General features: G+C 38.6%; 1 protein-coding gene across 1 annotated transcript in view; it reads right to left on the bottom strand.

Moving 5' to 3' along the window:
* Nucleotides 1-2,445: 2,445 nt before the first annotated feature.
* The window catches only part of RHAG (Rh associated glycoprotein), a 48,237-nt gene continuing 26,450 nt past the window's right edge, over nucleotides 2,446-24,232 (bottom strand). The window contains exons 5-10 of the mRNA XM_075201240.1: nucleotides 23,212-23,378; nucleotides 19,600-19,737; nucleotides 18,306-18,427; nucleotides 12,066-12,139; nucleotides 10,713-10,786; nucleotides 2,446-4,112 (exon numbers count right to left, since the gene is read on the bottom strand). Of these exons, the coding sequence (XP_075057341.1) occupies nucleotides 4,041-4,112; nucleotides 10,713-10,786; nucleotides 12,066-12,139; nucleotides 18,306-18,427; nucleotides 19,600-19,737; nucleotides 23,212-23,378 (647 nt within the window). The 3' untranslated portion in view covers nucleotides 2,446-4,040. The remainder of the gene's footprint in view (nucleotides 4,113-10,712; nucleotides 10,787-12,065; nucleotides 12,140-18,305; nucleotides 18,428-19,599; nucleotides 19,738-23,211; nucleotides 23,379-24,232) is intronic.

Below are 24,232 nucleotides of genomic sequence, written 5' to 3'. Positions count from 1 at the left end.
CTCTTAGCGAAACGCGCGTTGGCGTTCAGCTGAGCTCACTGTCTTCACATGTTCTTTTAAAATTATCTGTTTCAAACCTATAACCAGTCCTCCTTTCTTTATACTAGCGGGGTTACAAAGTACAGCATTTTAGACAGATTATACTATTATCATATAGCTATATTGTGTCTAGCGTGACACCCCTTATAGACAGCTTGGGACAAATCATTATAGTGTAAGATTACCCACGCCGCAATCAGTCTCCAGCATAGCTGCTAATGGGTTTACTATAATTAATCTCATGGCAGCATAACTGAAGGGGAAAGGGGATACAAGGGGTCTGGCTTTATAACAACCAAGCCAGATTGAGAGAGCCTGGAATACTACCAAACATTTCATGCTACTACATCTGATAATATAATTAAATTAAATAAACATTCAGTATCAAGCCCTGAATAACACTCTACCCGGACAGTCCGGGGGAAATGATCACAGTGTGAAACAAACTATGCTGCAACGAGTCAATGGGCTTATCACAGTCAATTCAATAGCAGCATAGCCAAAGGAGTAAGGGATATAGTTTATGAGGCATGCCAGATATCATAGTATCGAATTTCGAACGGTTTATCTGATGATTAAAGTTAAACATTATGCCTTGTAGCACTCCATTATACTAACCTAAGGGATCAGGTTCAATATTTCTCTACTTGGTCTGGGTAATTTTACAACATCTTTTAACATCACACGATATTAGATACCCCATGTTACGGCACGTATCTAACAACTGATATATAGCTGTATTACTTTGTTTAGTCTGAGGGAGCCTACAATATCTATTAGTAACTCATGATATTAGGTACATCACGCCATGATGTGCATTTGATAGTAGATATATAGTGGTAATTTGGATACTAGCTGTTAGGCGAAGCCTGGCACTTAGAAATCTACTACACAGGATAGAGTTCAATGGTGGTGAATATATATATTATCACACCATAATAGCTGAATTATTCAGTTCTCCTGATTATATAGTGATCCTCCAACAGGAGCGAGTATACAGGCTTCACAAGGATGCTCACAGAGTAGTAGGACATAGGGCTCCTCAGTCTATACACCCTAATATACCAGGACTATAGGTTTTGACCCTATATTTAACGGGACCTCAATGTTTATACATGTTGAGAAATAACAGACGTATATAGTATGCATGAACATCATAATACGCATATGCTATTATCAAAAATTATCTAGAATGCAGTGAGACAGCATAGTAGTATTATTACTACTTTTTAACAGTTTGTTCACCTTATGTCATAGGTTAGTATGTTCAATCACATAGTGTTTTTAATATTTCGCTAATTGAATTCATGTAATAAAGATATAAATCTTAACAGAAACTTATTATATTACGTACGGTAAAAGAGTGCCCTGTATACACATTTCCTTATCCCCTTCCCCCCTCTTCTCCCCCTATTTTTTGTATGATATGTTCATATTGTGTAGGAGCACCTCCCCTAAATGAAATAAGAAGATTCTTTCGAATATCTATATTAGGGGTTTTTCTTGGTGCGGTGAAGAATGTTTCGTTCGAACATGACAGTGCACAAAGCAAGGACTACAAAGACATGGTTTGATGAGTTTGGTGTGGAAGAACTTGACTGGCCCGCACAGAGCCCTGACCTCAACCCTATCAAACACCTTTGGGATGAACTGTAATGGAGATTGCGAGCCAGGTCTCCTTCGTCCAACATCAGTGTCTGACCTCATAAATGCCCTATAGATTGAATGGGCACAAATTCCCACAGAAATACTCCAACATCTTGTGGAAAGCCTTCCAAGAAGAGTGGAAGATGTTATCGCTGCTAAAGGGGGACCAACTCCATGTTAAAGTATATCTATTTGAATACAATGTCATTAAAGTCCCTGTTGGTGTAATGGTCAAGCATCCGAATACTTTTGTCTATATAGTGTTTATACAGGATATAAGGTTGTCTACCTATTGTGATACTGACAATGGTGTTTGAAAGACAGTAAGTTGAACCTGATTCTTCCTTTATTTTGTTAATTTCCTCTCTTTCCATCATTTCTTCTCCTGGAGCAGATGTCACAGTTAATACCCATCCACTTTAAATGGAAAATATTTGATAATGAATAATTGAAATGGCTGCACAAGTGAGTTAAATATTACACATAGAACTGTTTCACCTGTAACATGTAGTACCAATACAAGACAATATTATATAAACATGTTTTCATAAACTATTGGATGGCTTAATACAGTATAACTTCCCTGTACTGTAGCATGGTTATGAAGTCTACAGTATACAGTCTGCCAAGGGATATATTTACGTTGGCAAAGTTCAACACTTGCTTAAGCCTTTTGCTACATTGTCATTTAGAATAAACAGAACTGTGTCCGAAAGAATTGCAAAATTACAGATTTTATGAATAGTTTAGTTTATTTAGTACAAATTAATAATAACACATGTACATAAAACTACATTGAGGTACAAGTTGTTATGAGTAAAATAATTTTTTTACCATGGAATTGTTGGTCTAGTTTATTATTTTATTTTGGCTTCTATAAAAATACCTAAAGCTCCATTTAAGGCATGTTTGCTGGAAAGAGAAAAGTTAAAAAGAGAGTTTTTGCAAAATTGCATTTAGCAATGAGCAGTGATTATTTGTCTACTGTCCTCCAATGCTATCCTTGACTATTCACTAATAGAGAGATCAAATACCCATAGATTCTGTTTGAGACATAACCCCCACTGTACTGATTCTTCATGAACGAAGGAAGCAAACAAAGTGACCAGGTATTTTTGATTAAAATATTTAGATCTACTGGTGGTACTTTCTAATAAATCCCTTTTTTCCTGTTCTATGTTATAAAACCACCATGTGACTTTTCAGCAATGGAATGGGTTTAATCTATCTGAAACTGATATCAAGCCATTCTTCCCTTCTCAAAGTGAATTAGCAATACTCAAATTGAATCTAAACTTGTTTACAAATGGTTTAGTTGTTTCTACAGATGGCCTGAAGGATTCAGAAAGATATAAGATTCTCTAAACTTTTATAATTTGAAAATTAACTTGAATTGTCATGAATACAAGAAAAAGAAAAATTTTCATTCGCACAAACTTTTTACCACAAGTTCCATTTAAAATGTTTTTACAACAAAAATTATATAGAAAAATTACAGAAATAATAATTGAGCTATGTATATAGTAGTTCAGGGGTTCTTGTGAAAATCAATGGTATATTCTAAGCAACCTTTTATGTCTTTAAAATATTACTATTTTTGCTGTAATCAGTAATAAAAGATTTGTGAATATAGAACAATTAGGCCAATAATAAAATTAGTTCCACAACGCTCATATCCCTCATTTTATTTATTTTTTTCATTAGTGCTAACTAAATATAAATAATGCCTGTTTTTTTAAATGTTTTAAGTTACTGGAAGATCCTCCCTAATGTCACTGGCACTATATGAAAACAGTAAGGTAGCTAGAGATTCATCAGGAATTCAATACAAAAAAATCCCTTCTATTTCTGAAACTATAGTCTTCTAAATAAATCATATTTTGATGTTTTACCCGACATTGGTGTAGGATGGACAGGGCAGCATTAACTCTTCCATTACCAACATTTACCTCTATTGGGAACAAGGCTCTAAGAAATGAGCGTTGTAAGTGATTGGACAGCAATTTTTTGGAATAGCATTTAAGTGTAAGGGATTTGGGGATATTACAATATAAGTGTAAAAAAAATGTCGAAATGCCACCCAATGTTGGCCTGTTATATCTAATATAATACAATTAAAGGCTAAAAACATGAGATTTTCTTGATATATAATATAGCTCTAAACCTTCTCAATCCTCAAAATATAGTGAATTAGTCATGGTGCATTTCCCAAAACATAATTCTTGTAAGATGCAAGTATACATAAATTAGTACTTTCTCAGGTATGAGTATACCGTATAGTATACAAAAAAAATAAGTCTTTACTAAATGTGAAATGATTTTGTATGGAGTAAGTCAATGACAATGTTCCTGGTTTATGCATCTACTCTGATCTTGCCGTGTTCTCCTTGATGTTGATTTTCTTGTTCGTCCTCCTCTAGAGGAACCTGAAATAAATCACAGAGTTACCGTAAAATAAATAAATATCAATAAAAAATAAATAAAAAGGTGCTATACTGTTACGTTTCAAATTATAATAGTGTACAGTATTATTTTTTTATTTAAAAATACAATACTTAATATAAAAAAACTGGAAAAGCCAATCTATTTTGTCTAGGTGAGTTAAAAAGACAAAATGAAGTTATAGCTTATACATTGAATAGTTATTATGTAGTAATGGTATAGCTCAGGTAAAAAAACAGCTGGAACTAGTTTCATTCAGAGTGATCAGTGCGTGCAGAACTTTCCTTTGTTCTCCACAAGCAACATGTATTCAAATGTTGTTACAATCATCTAGACAACATTCCTAGAATCTGCACTTAATTGTCTTTCTCTAGCCAGACTTTCACCTCTACCATCTATTATAAACGCAGCGGCTAGACTTATTTTTCTTGCAACACTTTCTGCTTCTGATGTTTCACTCTGTCAGCCCCTACATTGGCTGCCTGTATTTTACCAAATCCAAAATAAGATATTTCTATTAACATAAAAGGCCATAACAAGTTACACTAACACACATCTCTTGTTTCAAAATATCTCCCAACTCAACCCCTCCACTTTGTGCAAGATGTACGTCTCAATACTTGCTCCCGTTCTCAGATACAGTACTTTTTTGGGCTACACTTACCAGAGGAGGGCTGGCAAATTTTGGCCCACGAAGCAAGATTTGATTCAGCAGCCTATTTCAAAGGAGAAAAAAATGCAGGTGGCCCAATGACCCAGCCCAAGGTAGCCCACTATTGGACAGGCCCGGTGGGCACATGCCCCCCAGCCCAGCTTGCCCCTGACACCCACTATGTGGCATTCTCTGCCTTGCACGGCAAGACTTTCCCCTAGCCTCCAAGCCTTGCAGCAGTGCCTTGAAACTCACCTCTTCATGCAAACTTGTGCAATTCCCAAACCATCTTATTCTCTCCAGGCTATTATACACAATCCCCACTCCTCTACACAGTGCAATCAAACTTACATTTATTCAACTTATTTCCCTAAACAACCTTTTTACCCTCAAACCAACCATCATTGCTATGTGACGAAAATCATATGGCCCCACTAAGCACTTTTCCGATTGCAACCAAGATGCAGTATGTGGCACTGAACCTCACGTATTAAACTGTCTATAGATGTAAATTTAAGAGAGTAATTCTTCGTACGTTAATACCTAGTCTTGTTTTATTATTGTATTTCTTCCAAAATGTGGGGTGTTCTGGCACTATATAAATAAATGTTAAAAGATAATAAGAAATTAATCTAGCATATATCTGCCTGTTTTAAGAACGCATGTCCATCCACAGGTTCTAAGAACTGTCATGATGGACAACATATCTCATTCATCCACTTTGTGTAAGAAACATTTCTGTTATATCATAAATTCTGAAACAATCACCCTGATTGTAATTCATCCAAAAATGAAAAAAAGTTCAATGTTTTGGCAGTAAATATGGGCAAGTCTACACTATACAGTATTTGTTCAGAAAACAATTTCACACGTCTTAATGATTAAATTAGTCACCAGAGCTGTAAACTAATTTAATTAACAATTAAACCATTATATAAAAAAATAACAAAAAAAACTATTGCTGGAGTGAAGTGTGTAGCCGTCACATGTAAAATGCGACTTTGAGAAATGTCTCCAGCAAGAATTAACGTCAGTTCTAATGCCCAGAATGACATTGGCAGTTTTAAAGTGGCAATGGGCAGACCCGCCGCCTGTAGAATGTAATCCAGGCGGCTTTTCTGCCCATTGCTGCTTTAAAACCAGCAATCTTACTCTGGGCATTCAAATTGACGTCATTTCTTTCTGGCGACATTTCTCAAAGTCGCATTTTAGGTGTGATGGCAATTAAGTGTAGGGGAAATAATGGATTTATGTTATATGGTAAGTCTATATTTAGTGCTTGTCAGCCTTATAGTAATCTCTATTTTTACATTGCTCTAAGCTTTGTCACCATTCTGGCAGCCGAATTAATGACTACCACCTTCAACATCAGTGTCCCTGATTAGGAAAGGAAGCAAACAAGGCACTGGCATCCTGATAGTCATGATAATGGAAAAAGAAGGAAACAGGGACGGAGGGCCCTGCTCGTGAGAGTATGGTATAAACTCTCATAATTTGCGTATAAAAACTTTTTGAAGTGGTTTGCTAGATACACCTTGTAAATAATTCTTATTATATGTTACTTTCCACAATGATAGGTGAACTTAAAGGATAGGTCCACCTTTTGGGTCAAAAGTGTAGAAAAGTAACCCAGACACCCTTCACCTTTGAAAACAAAAAAACCAAATATCATAAAAAATGCAGCCTCCCCTTTCCACGACAAACAGAATGTCACAGTGATACACTAGTAGAATGAAAGATATTTAACATATTTATTTAAAAGAAAAAAAAATATTACAAAACACATAATACAAACATAAATTACTCAAACTAACAATAATTAAGAGAATGTGATAAGATCAATATTCCTTAGTAAATTCAACCTGTAGTGCACATATTGTAGTGTATACAAATGAATCAATTAATAAATTAATTTGTATACAGTCTCTGTTCCAGTCAGATATCAAATACTTGGGTAACAGAATTTCTCATCACCGTATTCAAAGAACCATTTGTTTATAAAAATGGGTAGCCAATGAATGGTAGAGGAATTAAAGTACAGTTCATTTGCCAGTAGCAAACGCTGAGAAGTTGTTATATTCTTGATGTTATTGTTATATATTAATGTCTTAGTCAGCACCCATGGGTAGCCTTTGATGGATACACTATTTGGTGGACCTTTTACCTTTACCCTCTTTTGGGCCTCAGATCCTCTTCATTAACAAGAAGTAAGTCCACTGCAAAGCATGATGGGTGGTAGGCCACAAGTAGAGCTGATGTCAGACGCTCCACCAGCTTTTGCAGCAACATGGTGAGACGACAGGAGGCAGGGCCAAAAAAGACCTCTGCTTGTGATCTACTGCTCATTGGATCTTCCTTTGTGGTGGCCAGATCTCTTCAGCTACAGAAGAATAGGGGCTCAAAGGAGGAATTCAAACAATTAAGGTAATAAGCAAAGGTGGCATTGAACCTTTATTTAATAATATATGATACCCACTCCCCTCCCAACTGCTTCATTTTCTATCATGCTAGTCCAGATTTTCTGCCAGGAAATTTATGTGGTTTAGATATGTGTCGGCCTAGAATATACCAAATGGGGATCAGTAGGGTGGATTATGAGTTGGAATATTAGCAGTATGGACTTGATGGATTGAGATTTGACAAAAAAAGCATCTTGCCTTTTCAATTTCAGGTGTATTGATATATTGTACTTTTCAATTTTATAAATGAATAAACACACCACACACACACACACACACACACACGCACACATTATTACACAACACATTTAAGGCTTATACACACAGGCATTTTTGTATGTATTGCACTCACATTTGCATTTGAATCACGAGATAAGAAAGTACAATATGTGCCCTATGGTGTTACACAGAGGTTTTTCCATTACCACAACCCATGTCATGCCCCTCCATTAATGCATAACCATTTAAAGAAATAAAATTGAACTGAGCATTAACTCAATCAGAAGTTCCAGAACACTTGGGTCGATTTATCCAACTTTCTAAAAGGGACAAGTGGAGGTGTTGCCAATAGCAATCAATCAGATTCTAGCTTACATTTTCTAGAATGCACAAGATAAATGATAGCTATAATCTGATTGGTTGTTATGGACAACACCTCCACTTTCTTTTTAGAAGGTTTGATAAATCCTACCCCTTAATGTTACCCCAAAAATGAATTGACCATCACTATCCAAGCTCTATTCATAGGCTATACATTCTGTGAAATTCAAAATACATTTCAGAATGGTATTCCACAGAATGGCTTAACAAATGTGGGACTTGTATCTCTGAAACTTCTCTGTGAAACAGTCTGTTCCTCTGCAAACCTTTAATTATGTGCAGCATTGCTCACCTCTACTTAGTAGTCTCTCGAAGTTACCATTGAACTATGCACTCAGGTTATGATGAAGCAGTCAAATAATCTAGAGGTCTATATATCTATTTATCAAAATGTCCCTGTTTGCACTGAAAAGGCTGATGTTGTGTAGCCTCTTGTTACAGCAATAGAATTTCCTTGTCTCTGAAATTTATCAATAAAATATTGATGGGGCAGCTGAGCAATAGTCAGCTGCCCTGACTATACTGGCCTGGGGTGGCATAGGTTAACTTATCACTTTGCCAGGCCATTTTCTGCACATATGGCCTTGCGTGAGCTAGCTAGCCTATTCACTCATGTGCAGTGTAACTGACAGCCCAAATTTGAGCTAATATAAAACAATACAACAAAAGGTGAAAAAATAAGTAACAAATCTAAAAAAATGTTTAAACCCTTTACATATTAAAACAATTAAGAAAAAAGTATTTCAACATGATTTTCTTCTGATATCACCATGATAATAGAACAGGTATTGCAGCAGTAAGTACGGCAGCCATTGGAACTACATAGGTTGCAGGTTGCAGTGGTGAAGGGACTCGACAATGTCAGTAGAACCCCCTCCCTCTACAAGACCTTCTGTTCCCCTTAAGGCCCCTGCTCTGCACAGAAGAGGACTCCACTCTTCTCTCTTTGGAGTAGAGCAGGAGGGTCTGGGGGCTAAAGCGACATTGAGCCCTACCCTAATACTGGTGATGCACTCTTCCACTCTGAGTGTAGTAAAACAGGCTTCCCTATGCAGCGGCGAATATTACTGCCGGTGGGAGTTACCTCTGACGATAGCAGTGTTATCGCCATCGGTAACACTTTCATATACTGGGTGATGCAAATAAAAGCCTTATCGCAAGCGATAATCCCATGGGGTTTTCCGACCATTCATAAATCAGTCCCTTTGTGTGAGTTATTTTCATTTTGTGTCAAATTAAGAATTGGCATGAGCATGTCTGCCTGAAACAGTGATGGACTGTAATAAGGAGTGTTGGGCATTTGGTCCAGAGATACGGAGAGAAGGAGGAAGGAGGAAGGAGGAGGGGGTACAATGCTGTCTCTAATGGTGCAAGTACAGTTGAAAAAGATGTTTCTTCATGTTAGCTAGCAGAATTCAAGTTGCTAAGTAAACCTGACATCCAGGTAGCAACGGTTTGAAGATCTGTCCCTTATAACAATCTCTTATTTTGCATATCAACCTTTTAGTCTAATCAACTTCCCTAATTTTTAATGTTGCATGCGGTTTTCAGCATATGTTTTGAACTGCCATAGAATTGTATTAGGCGCATGTTCAATTGTCGGGTCATTTGGAGGATATAGTGTTCTACGTCTGTATAAAGCAAAATTTAAATTTGTTATGTTCATGCAGAATGATCAGGTCTTGTTGGATAGTTGTAGTGCCATTTGTTTGTATTGACTGCAACAGAATTATGTTATGGCCATGTCCAGTAGTGTTGGATAGGTGTTGTGTGTTAATGGCTGTTTAGAGTATAATATAATTGTGTCTATTGTTCAGAATGTTAGAAGGTTTAGTGTTGACTAATGGTCTAGAACTTATAGTCTTAGAAATCCATTGTAAGTGAATACTAGTAGTGTCCTATGTCTGTGTTCTATATGTAGCTAGTACATTTTCCCTGGCCCAAAAGCAGAGGTCCCTGGAAACTGTTTGGAAAATTTGCTGAAGTTTAAATTTACAGCAGACAGAAGTGTGAAGTTCTGGCAATGTCATTATAGGATTCCTCTTTTGATAACCATTCTGTAAACTGGCATTTGGCACTGTATTTATCAATCTGCACAATCTATAGTGTATAGTGTACACTACTGGAGTAGTATGTATGCCGAACAGACTGCTACGGTAGGTTGCCCAACTGTGATTGTGTCTAAATAAAAAAGTTTTGAGTTGGCTTAATACAATTGTGTCAGTGTAAGAGTAAACACAGAGCATAGGAAATACTAAGTGTAGACAAATAAGATAGATTGTGCTTACAGTCACCTGTGTGCTGCATATGAATTTTGGCTCGCCCAGCACAACATCATATCCAGTAGACAGCTCATAGCGCTCTTATTGGCAGGGAGTTCCAAACGTTATGTATATTGACTTAATTTTTCAATGTCTTTCACTATAAATGGTGGTTCTCTTAAATCCATAGCTCCTCTTGTCCACACTCTCTGAAGCACGCTTTTTTTTTCATTGAAGGCAAGACATGTGCAGGATACTTACCTATTTTTTCTGAGCCTGAAGAAGGGGATAAGTTCCCTGCCAAAATATTGTGTGCTTGTCAATGGTGAAAATAAATCCGTTCAGATGAGCGTATACAAGTATATTGGCCGTCTATTGTAGTGTGATACCTTAAATCGAAAAATAGTGTGTTGCATGGTGGATAGTTTCATCCATTTACCAATAAGTATGTAGAGATCTTTGGAAACATTAGTGAATGGACAGCACTCTCCACCAATCAGCATGATTGATCATGGGGAGATGATCATTGTGAAAATGCTCACGTTTGGCTCCAAACGCATATAAGTTTAGTTGTTTAATTATTTATAATCTTTAAAGGACTATTTTACTTACTTCCCAGTAGATTGAATCGTCATAGCAGCTCTGATCAGGTGGTTGTCCCCAGAAAGGTAATTTCAGTATGAAGCCTAGAGAAACATGCAATAGAAAAATGTTATGGATCTTCAATCTAATTATATTACTTCTATGTAGATAGATCTACTCGAGGATTATAAAACAACAGCTCCTTCACCATTACAGCACACCCAAAAAACAAGAACACATCACACTCCTCCGACCATCCCAGCTTGATGGCTGCATTTTCAAATCAAATTAAGGCAAAGTATATTGTTGCAGTGCTTGTGTCCTGCTCACTATTATGTCTTTCAGAAGAGTGAAGGGACATTGTTATTGGGCATTTTAATGTTTTATTACATTTGTAGAAATGCAACAGAAAAGCATGCATGGAATTAGAGAGGCTCAAAAGTTTCAAATTAGTTTAAAATTTGATTGAATTCAACTGGATTGATAGGGATGAACATGTTTGTGGTACAATCCTTAATACAATTCAACACCAATTCCATTTTGCGATTCAAAATTAACAGGCTAGTCTTTGCTGTCGTAGTTCACGTTTGAAGTTTACTTTTCTACATTCACGTTGAAATTAGTCTATTAAATAAATATTTTTATTTCGAAATATTATTTTGAAATAACTGAAACAAATAAACTGCAAACACTACTGTGTTAAAAGTTATAATTTCACCATTCCAGTTTCAAAATGTATTAATTCTAGTATGACCTCATATGCAAACTGACTCAATCATGTGCCAACTGGTTAGAATATGATTGAACCTGTTTGACTTGTTGGAATTTAACTAGATTTTCCAAAGAATTCACAAATTTTTGTTCTGCTTTGGCGAACCACTTCAAGAAAGGTTCAGGCATCTCTAAATGGAGGGCACAAAGTTCATTCCAGGGACAGCACATCAGAAGGACCGATTTTGGCCACTTCCTGGGACAATAAGCAATGGGGCAAAATTCAAGCCCTATTGTGGGATGAAATGTAATCTTCGCCCCTGCTAAACACGGAAGTCCTATACTCTCTCCACCCCTTGATTTTCAAAAAGAATACTCGTTTTTGCCTGTAGGCACTAAACAATATGCATGAATGTGCCCAGCCTGCATTTGGCTAGATGTACAACAATTTGCCCAGTTCCTACCATTAGAAGACACCAACATTTGCAGCCCTCACAGATCACTGTGCAGAACTATGCATTACCCGTAAAACAGGTGCAGCTCTATAAAAACAGGCACATGACATTACATTATATTTTTGCAGCTTTATAACAGAGTTATAATATCTCCTTAAGCATAAGTTGCAGGAGGCTATGTCATCTGTACACAGGAACCAAAGAATACTACTCTCACCTGTAATAACACCTCCAACAACAGAGATACCAAAGGTTGCAGCCAAAGCAGCTCCTTGAATCATGGGACTAAAGCTGGAAAACAGGTTACAAACAAGTAAAGTTAGACATTTGTTGTGCAATTTTTTTACAGAAGCATCACAAAATAATAGCTCTCGGAATGATGTACATATTTATAACAGCTATGAGTTCTGTTGTGTAGACATTTTAAAGCAGAGCTAGATGATAGTCAATAGCAATCCCGTTTCCTCTATTTCTCAGAGCCAATCATTTTACTTAGTTGTTCATTGCAGGTTGATATATTTATGAGAAAGACCATTCTACATCTACAGTCCCACTTGGATTGACTGATTAACAGCAACATGAGATGTAATTGCCCTTACTCTAAACATAAACAGCATTGTCCCACCCACTTTTTCAGATATAACTTTGACAATTTTCAGTCAGGGAAGACTATCTATGTAGGGCTCATGTTACCTGATTGTTGCGCTAAAAAGATTGATCATTGTCGGATAAAACGTCTATGATTCAGGATATTTGTGCATTGTTCATCTACTCAATGTGCGTTAGCCACATAAGAAAATTAAGTCCTAATAATAGATAATTAGTAGTCAGTGATGTGTATCTGCTTTCCATTCCCAGATAAAGGAAAGGGTGGTATTTTGGGTGGGGTACTTTATAATGATAGTGACAACACCGACTGTGAAGTAGAGGACGTGATTACACCGAAGTCTGATAAGACTGACAGGTTGAAAAAGACTTTTGAAACAGCTCCAATGAAGGAACATCCCGGCAGGCAACAACGACGTCCGTTTCAAGTTCCCCACTGTCATTCTGACTGTTAAGGTGATAATTTAGGGAAGCACTGGCTGTACAATGTTGTAGGCTTTGCAAAGAGCAATGTACATCCGGTGCCTCCTTAAATTAGTAGTAAATGACAGCGGGGAACTTAAAACTGATATTATTGTAGCCTGTCGGGATGTTCCTTCATCGGAGCTGTTTGAAGCGTCCTTTTCAACCTGTCAGTGTTATTAACCTGTCGTGGATTACACCTTTGGTGTAATCATGTCGGTCTATTCACAGTTGGTATTGTCAGTATCATTATACTGACTGCCACCAGGTATTTTGACTCAATGTATAGTACAGACTCGTTACCTAATTGTATCTAATGCTCAGTTGCAAAAAATGGACGCCTGAGTTAACTCTGTAATAGTTTGTGGAGATGGTATCTGAATCAAATATATTTAATAATAAAAAACATATGCTCTAATAATCAAATCATGATGGCCAGAAGTATAGATGAGGGAAGGTGAAGCAACATTTTGTTGAAATATAGTTTTGTGTTGGAACAATACAATCTCCAAGTTCCATTTTTGCTTCGCTATTCTGCTAAATGCCATTCAGCATTATATTTGGGGAATTTATGAATGGAGCCAGGATGATGCCAATCAATTCTATATACTCTGTGGTAGAGTTGGAGAAGGACTGTGAACCCGCGAGGCCAAATCAATATTTCAATATTTCACGTGTCTCTAGTCAGAGGTACCAATGACCCTATCATTGCAGCATTTAAGCTTCAATTTTTCATTAATATACTGTACTCAAGCCCCAGGTAATCCCTTTTGAAATGGAGAGAAAAACAGAAAAATCTTATTGAGACTAATCCCATGCATTTCATTACAGGTCCCAGCTTTCCTTCAATAAGCCTTACCCTCATCCAACCATGGATAACTTATTGTCCATTCCAACAGCTCAAAAGTACCCAGCTACATTACTATTTAAGTCATAATCAGGGGAGGGCTGGAAAATTGTAGCTCGGGGGGCAAGTCTCGACTCAGCAGCCTATTTTAAAGAAAAAAAATGGAGGTGGTCCAGTGACCCAGCCCAAAGTAGCCCAATGTGAGACTGGTCCCCCATCCCAGCCTGCCCCTGGCCATAATGGTTATAGGGTTCCAATGAGGCCCAGTACTTTTCCTATCAAATGTAGTGCTGTAAGCATGTTTATTTTACTTAAAAGGACAGCGCTAACGTGATAAACATTGAACATGGAAGGTCACTTAAAGTTCATGGAGGCCGCATCTCCGTGCGTATAGGAGGAGTCCACCTTATATGTGTTGGTAGTACCATAAAAAACAAGGGATTCAGGAGTGCTTAAAATTAGTTCTATTGATGACAGATAAAGCCCATCTCTTTATTAGAGCTTATCTTATCCCAGATGCTACTATTCAGACCAATGTACCCTCTCAACTGTCCCATTCTCCGCTCTGAACCACACTCACTACACTGGTTTCAGCTGTGAGAGGCCTCCACTTAGAATGTAAGCTCTCCTATGAGCAGGGCCCTCCCCTTGTTTTCATGTCTGCATTTACTTTGTCTACCTTTTCCCTGGTTTATGTATGCCCTGTTTTCATTACTGTACGAGCTGTGGAGCACTGTGATGCCTTACAAATCTACAATAATATTAAGACAAACAGCAGTCGATATGTTTAATACTTCAATTTTACTTATGCATTTGTACAGGCATTCCTTTTGGTGGCCCCGGGAGTCTAGCTGCACTCTTGTGCTAATAGCTGCTGTGAAGACTACATCTTCCAACAGTCTGAGAGACAGAAAGTGATGCAAGGAATGTGTGTGATTTTTGTCACTTCTTCCCATCTGGCGGGTTCATGAAGTAGGCATGATGATTATACTGGAGAAGAGAGTTACAGGCCTATTGTTGCCCATAATATTGCCATGCACAAAGCAGAAGTGGCAGTACCAGCGGATTGAGAATTCTGGACTCTTGAGGAGACAAGTACCAGGACCAATTAAACTGGAGGCCTTTGACTGAGAGCTCTGAGTAGTGAGTATTCTTGAGACTTGTCAAGTGTTCTGCTTTCTAGATTTCAGCTTCACTTTAGCAGCTGAGTGTTGAGAAATTGTTCATATTAAATACCTATTTCAGAGCTGGTGCTACAGGACTACAAGAAACGGAGTCAGATTAATTAATTTATATCTACACTAGGTTAACACATTCTTTAAAGGATGAACTATTTTATCCCAACTATTTGTTTATATCAGAGTTCAAATACCGAACACAGAGATTGTACTAATTTGAGAGTTTAAGCATTAATGAATTTCAGTGTGGGGAATGAAAATGCTATTGAGCATTATTATTAATATTTTTTCTACCGGATTACAGACTAAGCTATTATATTCTTTTAGCTAGACAGAAGTTTTATTTCAGCCATGTGCACCAAAGAAATACTGGCCACACCAGTGTATTTGCATGCATAACTAGTTAGAGTGATATAATTATTATACAGTCAGAGTAAGACTAGGGAGTACTTCACCATAGCTAACATCTTCTGTTACATCTTGTAGGAGTTATTACCTGTCTAAGTTAATCAAACTGCACTGAACTGTTACTGATTTACTCTGTTGATTCACTGCACCTGGTTATCCTTTAACTAGTGATCATGTTGAATATTCTTTTTGAACCAATATGTAAGCCACCATATACCTTATCTATTAGTGCCACAGTAATAAACACGCCAAAGTGGCTTGTCCCCATTAGGTGAACGCTTTATCTTTGTTTGGGTGAGTCAATCAGGGTTTTTTTGGGTCCAACCCTGGTGGATGAAAACAATCTCATATGCCCTAGGTTCCCAAAGTGTGCGCTCTGTCACAGGGGTGCCGTGGCCAGGGGATAAAAAACAAAAAAACTAATTAGCAATCCAACAGCGTCCCGGACCCAGCATCCTCCTCCCTCCTCACTTCTCATTGAATGTCGGGCTTGATGATCATTGACAAGCGTTAGGAGAGAAGATGCTGGATCCCAGACACCGCCGAATTGGTAAGAAGAAAGAAGAAAAGACAGAAGAAATAGAAGAAAGAAGGTCAAGTATGGTAAGTAAAGACACGGAGGGGAATAGTGATAGGAAACAGTAATGGAGGGGCAAAAGAATGAAGGATGGGGCAGGGTGAGGATGCAGAGGGGGCAGAGTGAAGATGCAGAGGGAGCACAGACAGTTGATGCAGAGTTGGCACAGAGAGTGGATACAGAGGGGGCACAGAGAGTTGGATGCAGAGGGGCACAGATAGTGGATGCAGAGGGGGCACATAAAGTGTGGATGCAGAGGGGCACAGAGAGTTGGATGCAGAGGGGCACAGTGAGTGGATGCAGAGGGGACACAGAGAGTTGGATGCAGAGGGGCACAGAGAGTTGGATGCAGAGGGGGCACAAAGAGTGTGGATGCAGAGGGGCACAGAGAGTGTGGATTCAGAGGGGTACAGAGAGTGTGGATGATGATGTAGGGGCACAGAGAGTGCGGATGATGATGCAGGGGCACAGAGTGTGTGGATGATGATGCAGGGGCACAGAGTGTGTGGATGATGATGCAGGGGCACAGAGTGTGTGGATGATGATGGAGGGGCACAGAGTGTGTGGATGATGATGCAGGGGCACAGAGTGTGTGGATGATGATGCAGGGGCACAGAGTGTGTGGATGATAATGTAGGAGCACAGAGTGTGTGGATGATGATGCAAGGGCACAGAGTGTGTGGATGATGATGCAGGGGCACAGAGTGTGTGGATGATGATGGAGGGGCACAGAGTGTGTGGATGATGATGCAGGGGCACAGAGTGTGTGGATGATGATGCAGGGGCACAGAGTGTGTGGATGATGATGATGCAGGGGCACAGTGTGTGTGGATGATGATGCAGGGGCACAGAGTGTGTGGATGATGATGCAGGGGCACAGAGTTTGTGGATGATGATGCAGGGGCACAGAGTGTGTGGATAATGATGCAGGGGCACAGAGTGTGTGGATGATGATGCAGGGGCACAGAGTTTGTGGATGATGATGCAGGGGCACAGAGTGTGTGGATGATGATGCAGGGGCACAGAGTGTGTGGATGATGATGCAGGGGCACAGAGTGTGTGGATAATGATGCAGGAGCACAGAGTGTGTGGATGATGATGCAGGAGCACAGAGTGTGTGGATGATGATGCAGGGGCATAGAGTGTGTGGATGATGATGCAGGAGCACAGAGAGTGTGGATGATGATGCAGGGGCACAGAGTGTGTGGATGATGATGCAGGGGCACAGAGTGTGTGGATGATGATGCAGGGGCACAGAGTGTGTGGATGATGATGATGCAGGGGCACAGTGTGTGTGGATGATGATGTAGGGGCACAGAGTGTGTGGATGATGCTGCAGGGGCACAGAGTGTGTGGTTGATGATGCAGGGGCACAGAGTGTGTGGTTGATGATGCAGGGGCACAGAGTGTGTGGTTGATGATGCAGGGGCACAGAGTGTGTGGATGATGATGCAGGCGCACAGAGTGTGTGTGGATGATGATGCAGGGGCACAGAGTGTGTGGATGATGATGTAGGGGCACAGAGTGTGTGGATGATGATGCAGGGGCACAGAGTGTGTGGATGATGATGCAGGGGCACAAAGTGTGTGAATGATAATGCAGGGGCACAGAGTGTGTGGATGATGATGCAGGGGCACAGAGTGTGTGGATGATGATGCAGGGGCACAGAGTGTGTGGATGATGATGCAGGGGCACAGAGTGTGTGGATGATGATGCAGGGGCACAGAGTGTGTGGATGGAGATGCAGGGGCACAGAGTGTGTGGGGAGATGCAGGGGGCACAGAGTGTGTGGATGATGATGCAGGGGCACAGAGTGAGTTAGCTGTAAATTATTCTTTGACAGAAATATAATTGAAAAAATTATAAAAAAAATATTATTTTCCCTTGGATTTATGTGTATCTTTGCATACAGCTAAATAAGTATTTCTGTCCTGACCTTAATACTTATTACGTTTTTTGAGCCAACTGCTTATAAAACGGAACTACTCAGTAATTATTTAGGAGGGATGCCTTGAAACTCTAAGGGTGCCGCAAACTGCAAAAGTATGGGAACCACTGTCATATGCTATCAGTGTGAGCTCAGACTAGAGAGATCTGAATGGAGGTGCTCTACAGTCATTGGTGGATGACAATCCAGTTAATGTTCCATACCATTGGGGGAGGACTGTCCAGGGGTTACATATGTTTCAGCTCCTTTATTGTTGAGTATTTTTCATGCATCTTCTTTTGTTTGCTCCTCACATCAAGTACTCTTTTAGTAAAACAGGAAAGCTTGGACAAGTGGAATTCAAGGGATTAACTGTTAGAATCTCATTTTAACCAGCTCTGACTATACATCGCTACATGCAGCACAGTCTAGAATGAATGTTGTGCACTCACTTGGGTTTGGCTCCCAACGCTGTGGCCACGATACCTGCGATACCTCCAAAAATTCCTGGCAAGCCGTGTAAGTTGTGCACACCACAAGTGTCCTGGATCCTCAGCTTGGAAGCAACAATCGGCTGGAACACACAATAGGATTAATGCATCTTCAATGTGTCGGAGGTTCCAATGACAAAAATGGTTGACACAATGGAGGTCATTTATAAAAACTAGTGTAACAGACATTGGTGGTTTTGACTATAAAAACCAGGGGCCTGATTCATTAAGGATCTTAACTTGAGAAACTTCTTATTTCAGTCTCCTGGACAAAACCATGTTACAATGCAGGGGGACAAATTAGTATTCTGTTTTGCACATAAGTTAAATACTGACTGTTTTTTCATGTAGAACACAAATATCAAGTTTAAATTTCAGTGTACAAATAAGCTATCAAGTATTTGTGTGCTACATGAAAAAACAGTCAGTATTTAACTTATGTGCAAAACAGAATACTAATTTGTCCCCCTGCATTGTAACATGGTTTTGTCCAGGAGACTGAAATAAGAAGTTTATCAAGTTAAGATCCTAAATGAATCAGGCCCCAGATTCCATCACACTTCTTAGTGTAGTTTACAGCATTAAAGCAAATGTTTGGTTGTTTTATTGTTTGCTATGAGTATCTTCAACTTTTTCCTAGACACCAGCTTTCAGAAACGTCCCCCATAATACGTGTACAGATCTGTTGCTTGTCATAATCATGTCTGTCATTATGCAGAAATATATAAGTTTTCTTAATATTAGGAAGGGAATGTAGAAAAAGATATACACTATGGTTATAATTAATGTGCAATAGTGCACCAATGTATTGAAGAGCATTTGTGTATCACTGTACTTGCCAAATAATGCAAGCCAAAACTTAATTTTTAGTTTAATAAGTTATACAATAATATATTGTCAAGCATAAATGTAATGGTCTGTCAGAACAGTGATATAGTATTGAAAGCACTAAATAGGACTTTTTAGATTAAATTACCCTTGATTTTTTTGCTACAGCTATTTGCTGTAAGATCAAAGGAATAGAAAAACTAAATAGTTCAATTTGGGACAAACAGCCTTTTTTTTGTCCTCTCTCCTGTTCCCGTAACAGGTATGTAGCCATTACAGTCACAACATGAACAATTGGGAACTGATACATACATTTTATAAGCACTGTGCATTAGAAAAACATATGTACACGTATGTCAGAGAATTATATTCACGCAGTATAATTTACTTTATTTGTGTACAGTATTTGAATTGTGTGTAAACTTACAGTTAAAAACTTAAATCCCAGGGTAGAAATGATTCCAGCAATAAAACCAATAATCATTGCTCCGAAAGGCCCAATGTTCATATCAGCACAGGTGCCCACCGCAACCCCCCCTGCCAAGGTAGCATTCTGAATGTGGACCTGTTTGCAACAATGAAATGAGTTATCAACTGGAAGAACACTGATCAAAAAAACATTTGTTATTACTTATTTCACAAGTAATTGTTAGCAACGGACATGATCAATTGTGCAAAGCCCTTTATACAAGCACAGGTTGTTTAGGTAGGTGTAAGCATTGCTTCTTTAAGAAGCTGGGGTCATGAGTTCAATTCTGACCAGAGCCTTGTCTGTGTGGAGTTTGTATGTTCTCCCCGTGTTTGCGTGGGTTACCTCCAGGTGCTCCGGTTTCCTCCACAGTCTAATAAAATACTGGTAGATTCATTAACTACTGACAATAATTGAACCTTGTCTGAAATAATTAGAAAGACATTTTCTGCGCTATTGGTTCCCCCTCCCACAAAGAGATATATAAAACAAGTAAAGTAATGAATGTGACACATACATTTCTTGTTTTTTGTTATTATCACAGTACCATAACGAGATATAAACACTTCATAGCTTCAGGGTATTGAATCCCCACAGTTAGAAGTCAACTTACAATTTAAATGTACCCACGTTCATGTAGCAGGTGCTTGTAACAAGGATCCAGGTCCTATCCACCCGTTTCTCACATGTGATAACGATCAGAGTGTGATGTGTGAAGTTGAAGTACTTCCATAGCCTCCCATAAATCACGGATTACGGAAGACAGTTTTCATAAAAGAAAAAGTACAGAATATTGAATAATTGAAAGAAAAATCGTGTGGAAAGTCTGTAACGTTCCGGAACTTCTAACCACTTGAATAATCAGTCAACGATGTAATATCACGAGAGTAGGACTCCGTTCTTCCTGCCATCCACTTCACCAACGCGTTTCGACTAGGATAAGTCTTTCTCAAGGGAGAAAGACTTATCCTAGTCAAAACGCATTGATAGGACCTGGATCCTTGTTACAAGCACCTGCTACATGAACGTGGGTACATTTACATTGTAAGTTGACTTCTAACTGTGGGGATTCAATATCCTGAAGCTATGAAGTGTTTATATCTCGTTATGGTACTGTGATAATAACAAAAAACGAGAAATTTAGGTGTGTCACATTCATTACCTCTCTTTGTGGGAAGGGGAACCAATAGCGCAGAAAATGTCTTTCTAATTATTTCAGACTAGATTTACCATCCAATTTATGTACGGTTGTTGAAAGCCACTTTCTTGCTGCAACTGTATTAAGCGCTGTATCTGATCATTTTGTTTTGCTAAAAATTGAACCTTGTTTGTGTATGTGTTTGTGTTTCTGTGGTAGCGAGATTAGGTTGTAAGCTCCAATGGGGCATGGACTGATGTGAATGAATATATATTCTCTTTACAGTGCTGTGCAATAATATGATTGATTTTCAGGTGCACACTTAGGAGGGGTTTTCTGTTGCCTGGAAGCTCCCCCTCAGTCCAGGACTCATTAACACACTGGTCCCTCCCTTTGGAACAGTCACTTCACTGCCAACGATGCACAAATCTATTCCGTCCCTCTTGTCTGCAGTATACGTCACCTCCTTCTCTTTCCTGACATGCAGGAATTACAGAGAGGCAGACAGAAGAGTCTGCCTCTGAAATTTACTTACCCCCATGGTAGAAGGTAATTACGGTGGTAAAGATTACTGTAATAGTGGTAAAAGCTGGGTATTAATTTAATGGTGAGGGTGGGTGAAAATCATTTAATGGTGGGTGGGAAATATGAATTTATTTGTGATTAGCAATTTATTTGATGATAAGGACTATTGCATTTAATAGTGGGTCATAGTAATGAATATTATTTAAGGTGATGTGATGATGTTATTTAATTAATGCTATGATGGTTTGAGGGCTATTCATTTAATGTGGGGCTGAGTTAAGGGAAAAGAAGGGTTGTTTATTAAATGTGAAAACAAATTATTTAAAATTGGGTCAATTTGTGGGGGGGAAGTTTAATTATTAATGGGCATACTATTTACTATTGAGACTGTTTGGGGAGAAAATAAGTGCATTTATTAAACGTGACTACCATTCATTCAATGTCAGGGCATTTTGCGGGGAAGTAGGTCTATCTTTTATTTCTGAATGTTATCAATTTAATATCGGGGTTAATTGGGGGAAATAGTTTTAATTATTAAATATGAATACTATTACTTTAATGTTGGAGCTTGCATGGTGGAAATAGGTGCAGACATGCAAATAAATGGTAAGGAGGAAGGTTACAATATAGTGTGAGAAGGTTAGAGGCACTTCTTTATATATCATCATCATCACCATTTATTTATATAGTGGCACTGATTCCGCAGCGCTGTACAGAGAACTTATTCACATCAGTCCCTGCCCCATTGGAGCTTACAGTCTAAATTCCCTAACACACACACACACACACACACAGACAGAGAGAGACTAGGGTCAATTTTGATAGCAGCTAATTAACCTACCAGTATGTTTTTGGGGTGTGGGAGGAAACTGGAGCACCCGGAGGAAACCCACGCAAACACGGGGAGAACAGATAAGGCCATGGTTGGGAATTGAACTCATGACCAGAGTGCTGTGAGGTAGATGTGCTAACCACTAAGCCACCGTGCTGCCCTATATGCAAAATCAATACATGGGTAATATATTATACTCCAATCACATAAGTGTGTGCAATATTTCCCTCTCAGTTTTGTATTACACATAATGCAAGCAAAGAAAATTCCATGATTAAAAAACAAGATGCAGCACGATGCATGTTAGGCAATTTTAAATACTGTGATGGGTGGCATGTGTGCATATCACAACTGTATTGGTTTAAAATGAGTTTACAGCAAAGTCATCGCTGCAAATATTTTATATAAATCACAGTAGATGGTTTTAGAGAAAGACATGCTTTTAAAAAATAAAAAATAGTTACACAATATTTATAAGTGAAAAAGTTGGATATAGTTGGAGCCAATGTTATCCCAGATGGAAATTATTTTGTACTGACTCACATTGCCAACAATTGCAGCCAATATTATCCAATAATAGATTTATTTTATCCTTACCCATTGTGCTTTAGTTTCACCTCATCATCATCATTTATTTATATAGCTCCACTAATTCCGTAGCTCTGTACAGAAAACTCACACACATCAGTCACTGCCTCATTGGAACTTACAGTCTAAATTCTCTAACATACACAGACAGAGAGAGAGAGACTAGGGTCAATTTGATAGCAGCCAATTAACCTACCAGTATGGTTTTGGAATATGGGAGGAAACCGGAGCACCCAGAGGAAACCCACGCAAACACGGGGAGAACATACAAACTCCTCATAGATAAGGCCATGGTTGGTAATCGAACCCATAACCCCAGTGCTGTGAGGCAGAAATGCTAACCACTGAGCCACCATCCCGCCCAGCATGGTGGCTTAGTTAATGGTTTTATAGTGTTATCTTGAGTATTTGGAAATATGGCTTTGGGATCACCCTGGGTACTTCTGCGTATAAACCGCCATGGTGGATATTTTGTTCTTTGACTTACCATGTCAAACTTTCCTTTGTGCTCTAGCAAGCTGGAGAAGGCATATGCAGCTAGCACACAGGCCGCCAATGAGAAGTAAGTGTTAATAATAGCCATTTCCTGGTCTGCGCCATGTTCAGCAATGGCAGAATTGAAACTTGGCCAAAACATCCAGAGAAACAGGGTTCCTGCAAATATTAAGGAAACTAGTGTGAATGTGTCTATCTTAAAAATAACAAGAGAAACAAATGTAATAAATATTCAGACTCCCTGAAAGTAATTGAAAGACAATACAACAAATGTTACTTTAGTAAAGACTGCCATCTAGTGCTAATAGTGTCTAATTACATATTAAATTCCATTCACTTTCAGAAATGTTCCACGGTATATTTATCTCATTACGCATTTAGCTGTGGAATTTTGTACATTTCTCGGGTGGAATTTGTCCATAAGTGGTGCAAACAGAATCCCCACTATTATTTTTGTTCCGTTTGGAATTCTACTTTCTTGAACCCCAACCAAAACACAGAGCAGAATAAATTGACACTTAGTTATTTTTCTACACTAAAAATTACCGAATCAGAGCAAAAAAGTAGAACGGCAAAAGTATAACTCAAAGTCTAGTGAAAGAGACTTTTCTGTCACCAAACTTGATTCGTTCAAAATTCCATTGCAACTTCACTCATTTCTCTGCACTGAGATATGAGAAAAGGGGTTCACTGCAAGTTGTTTTATATAAAACAGCTGTTTGCAGAATTCATGTGTCTCCTGTCACAGGTACAATGTCCAAATTGGGGGTTTTATATTAACAAAGTGCAGATTGGCAGAAAGCCCCAAATTGCCAATTATATGTTTACTTTCATTGTTTAAATTGCATTAGATCTAAGAAATCTGATTGCTGATTGGCTGTCATGGGAAATTCATGTTTGTACTCTGGTAGAATAATCCCAGCGTATGTGCAATTCTATGACAAATAATAGACAGATAGGCCCAGATAGCTATAATAATATTGCTGATTTCCCGGGTAATCACATACCACAGT

The sequence above is a fragment of the Mixophyes fleayi genome, chromosome 3, assembly GCF_038048845.1.
Source record: "Mixophyes fleayi isolate aMixFle1 chromosome 3, aMixFle1.hap1, whole genome shotgun sequence".
Classification (NCBI taxonomy): Eukaryota; Metazoa; Chordata; class Amphibia; order Anura; family Limnodynastidae; genus Mixophyes; species Mixophyes fleayi.
The sequence above is the reverse complement of the archived record's forward strand: the minus strand, read 5'-3'. Positions and strand labels throughout refer to the sequence as shown.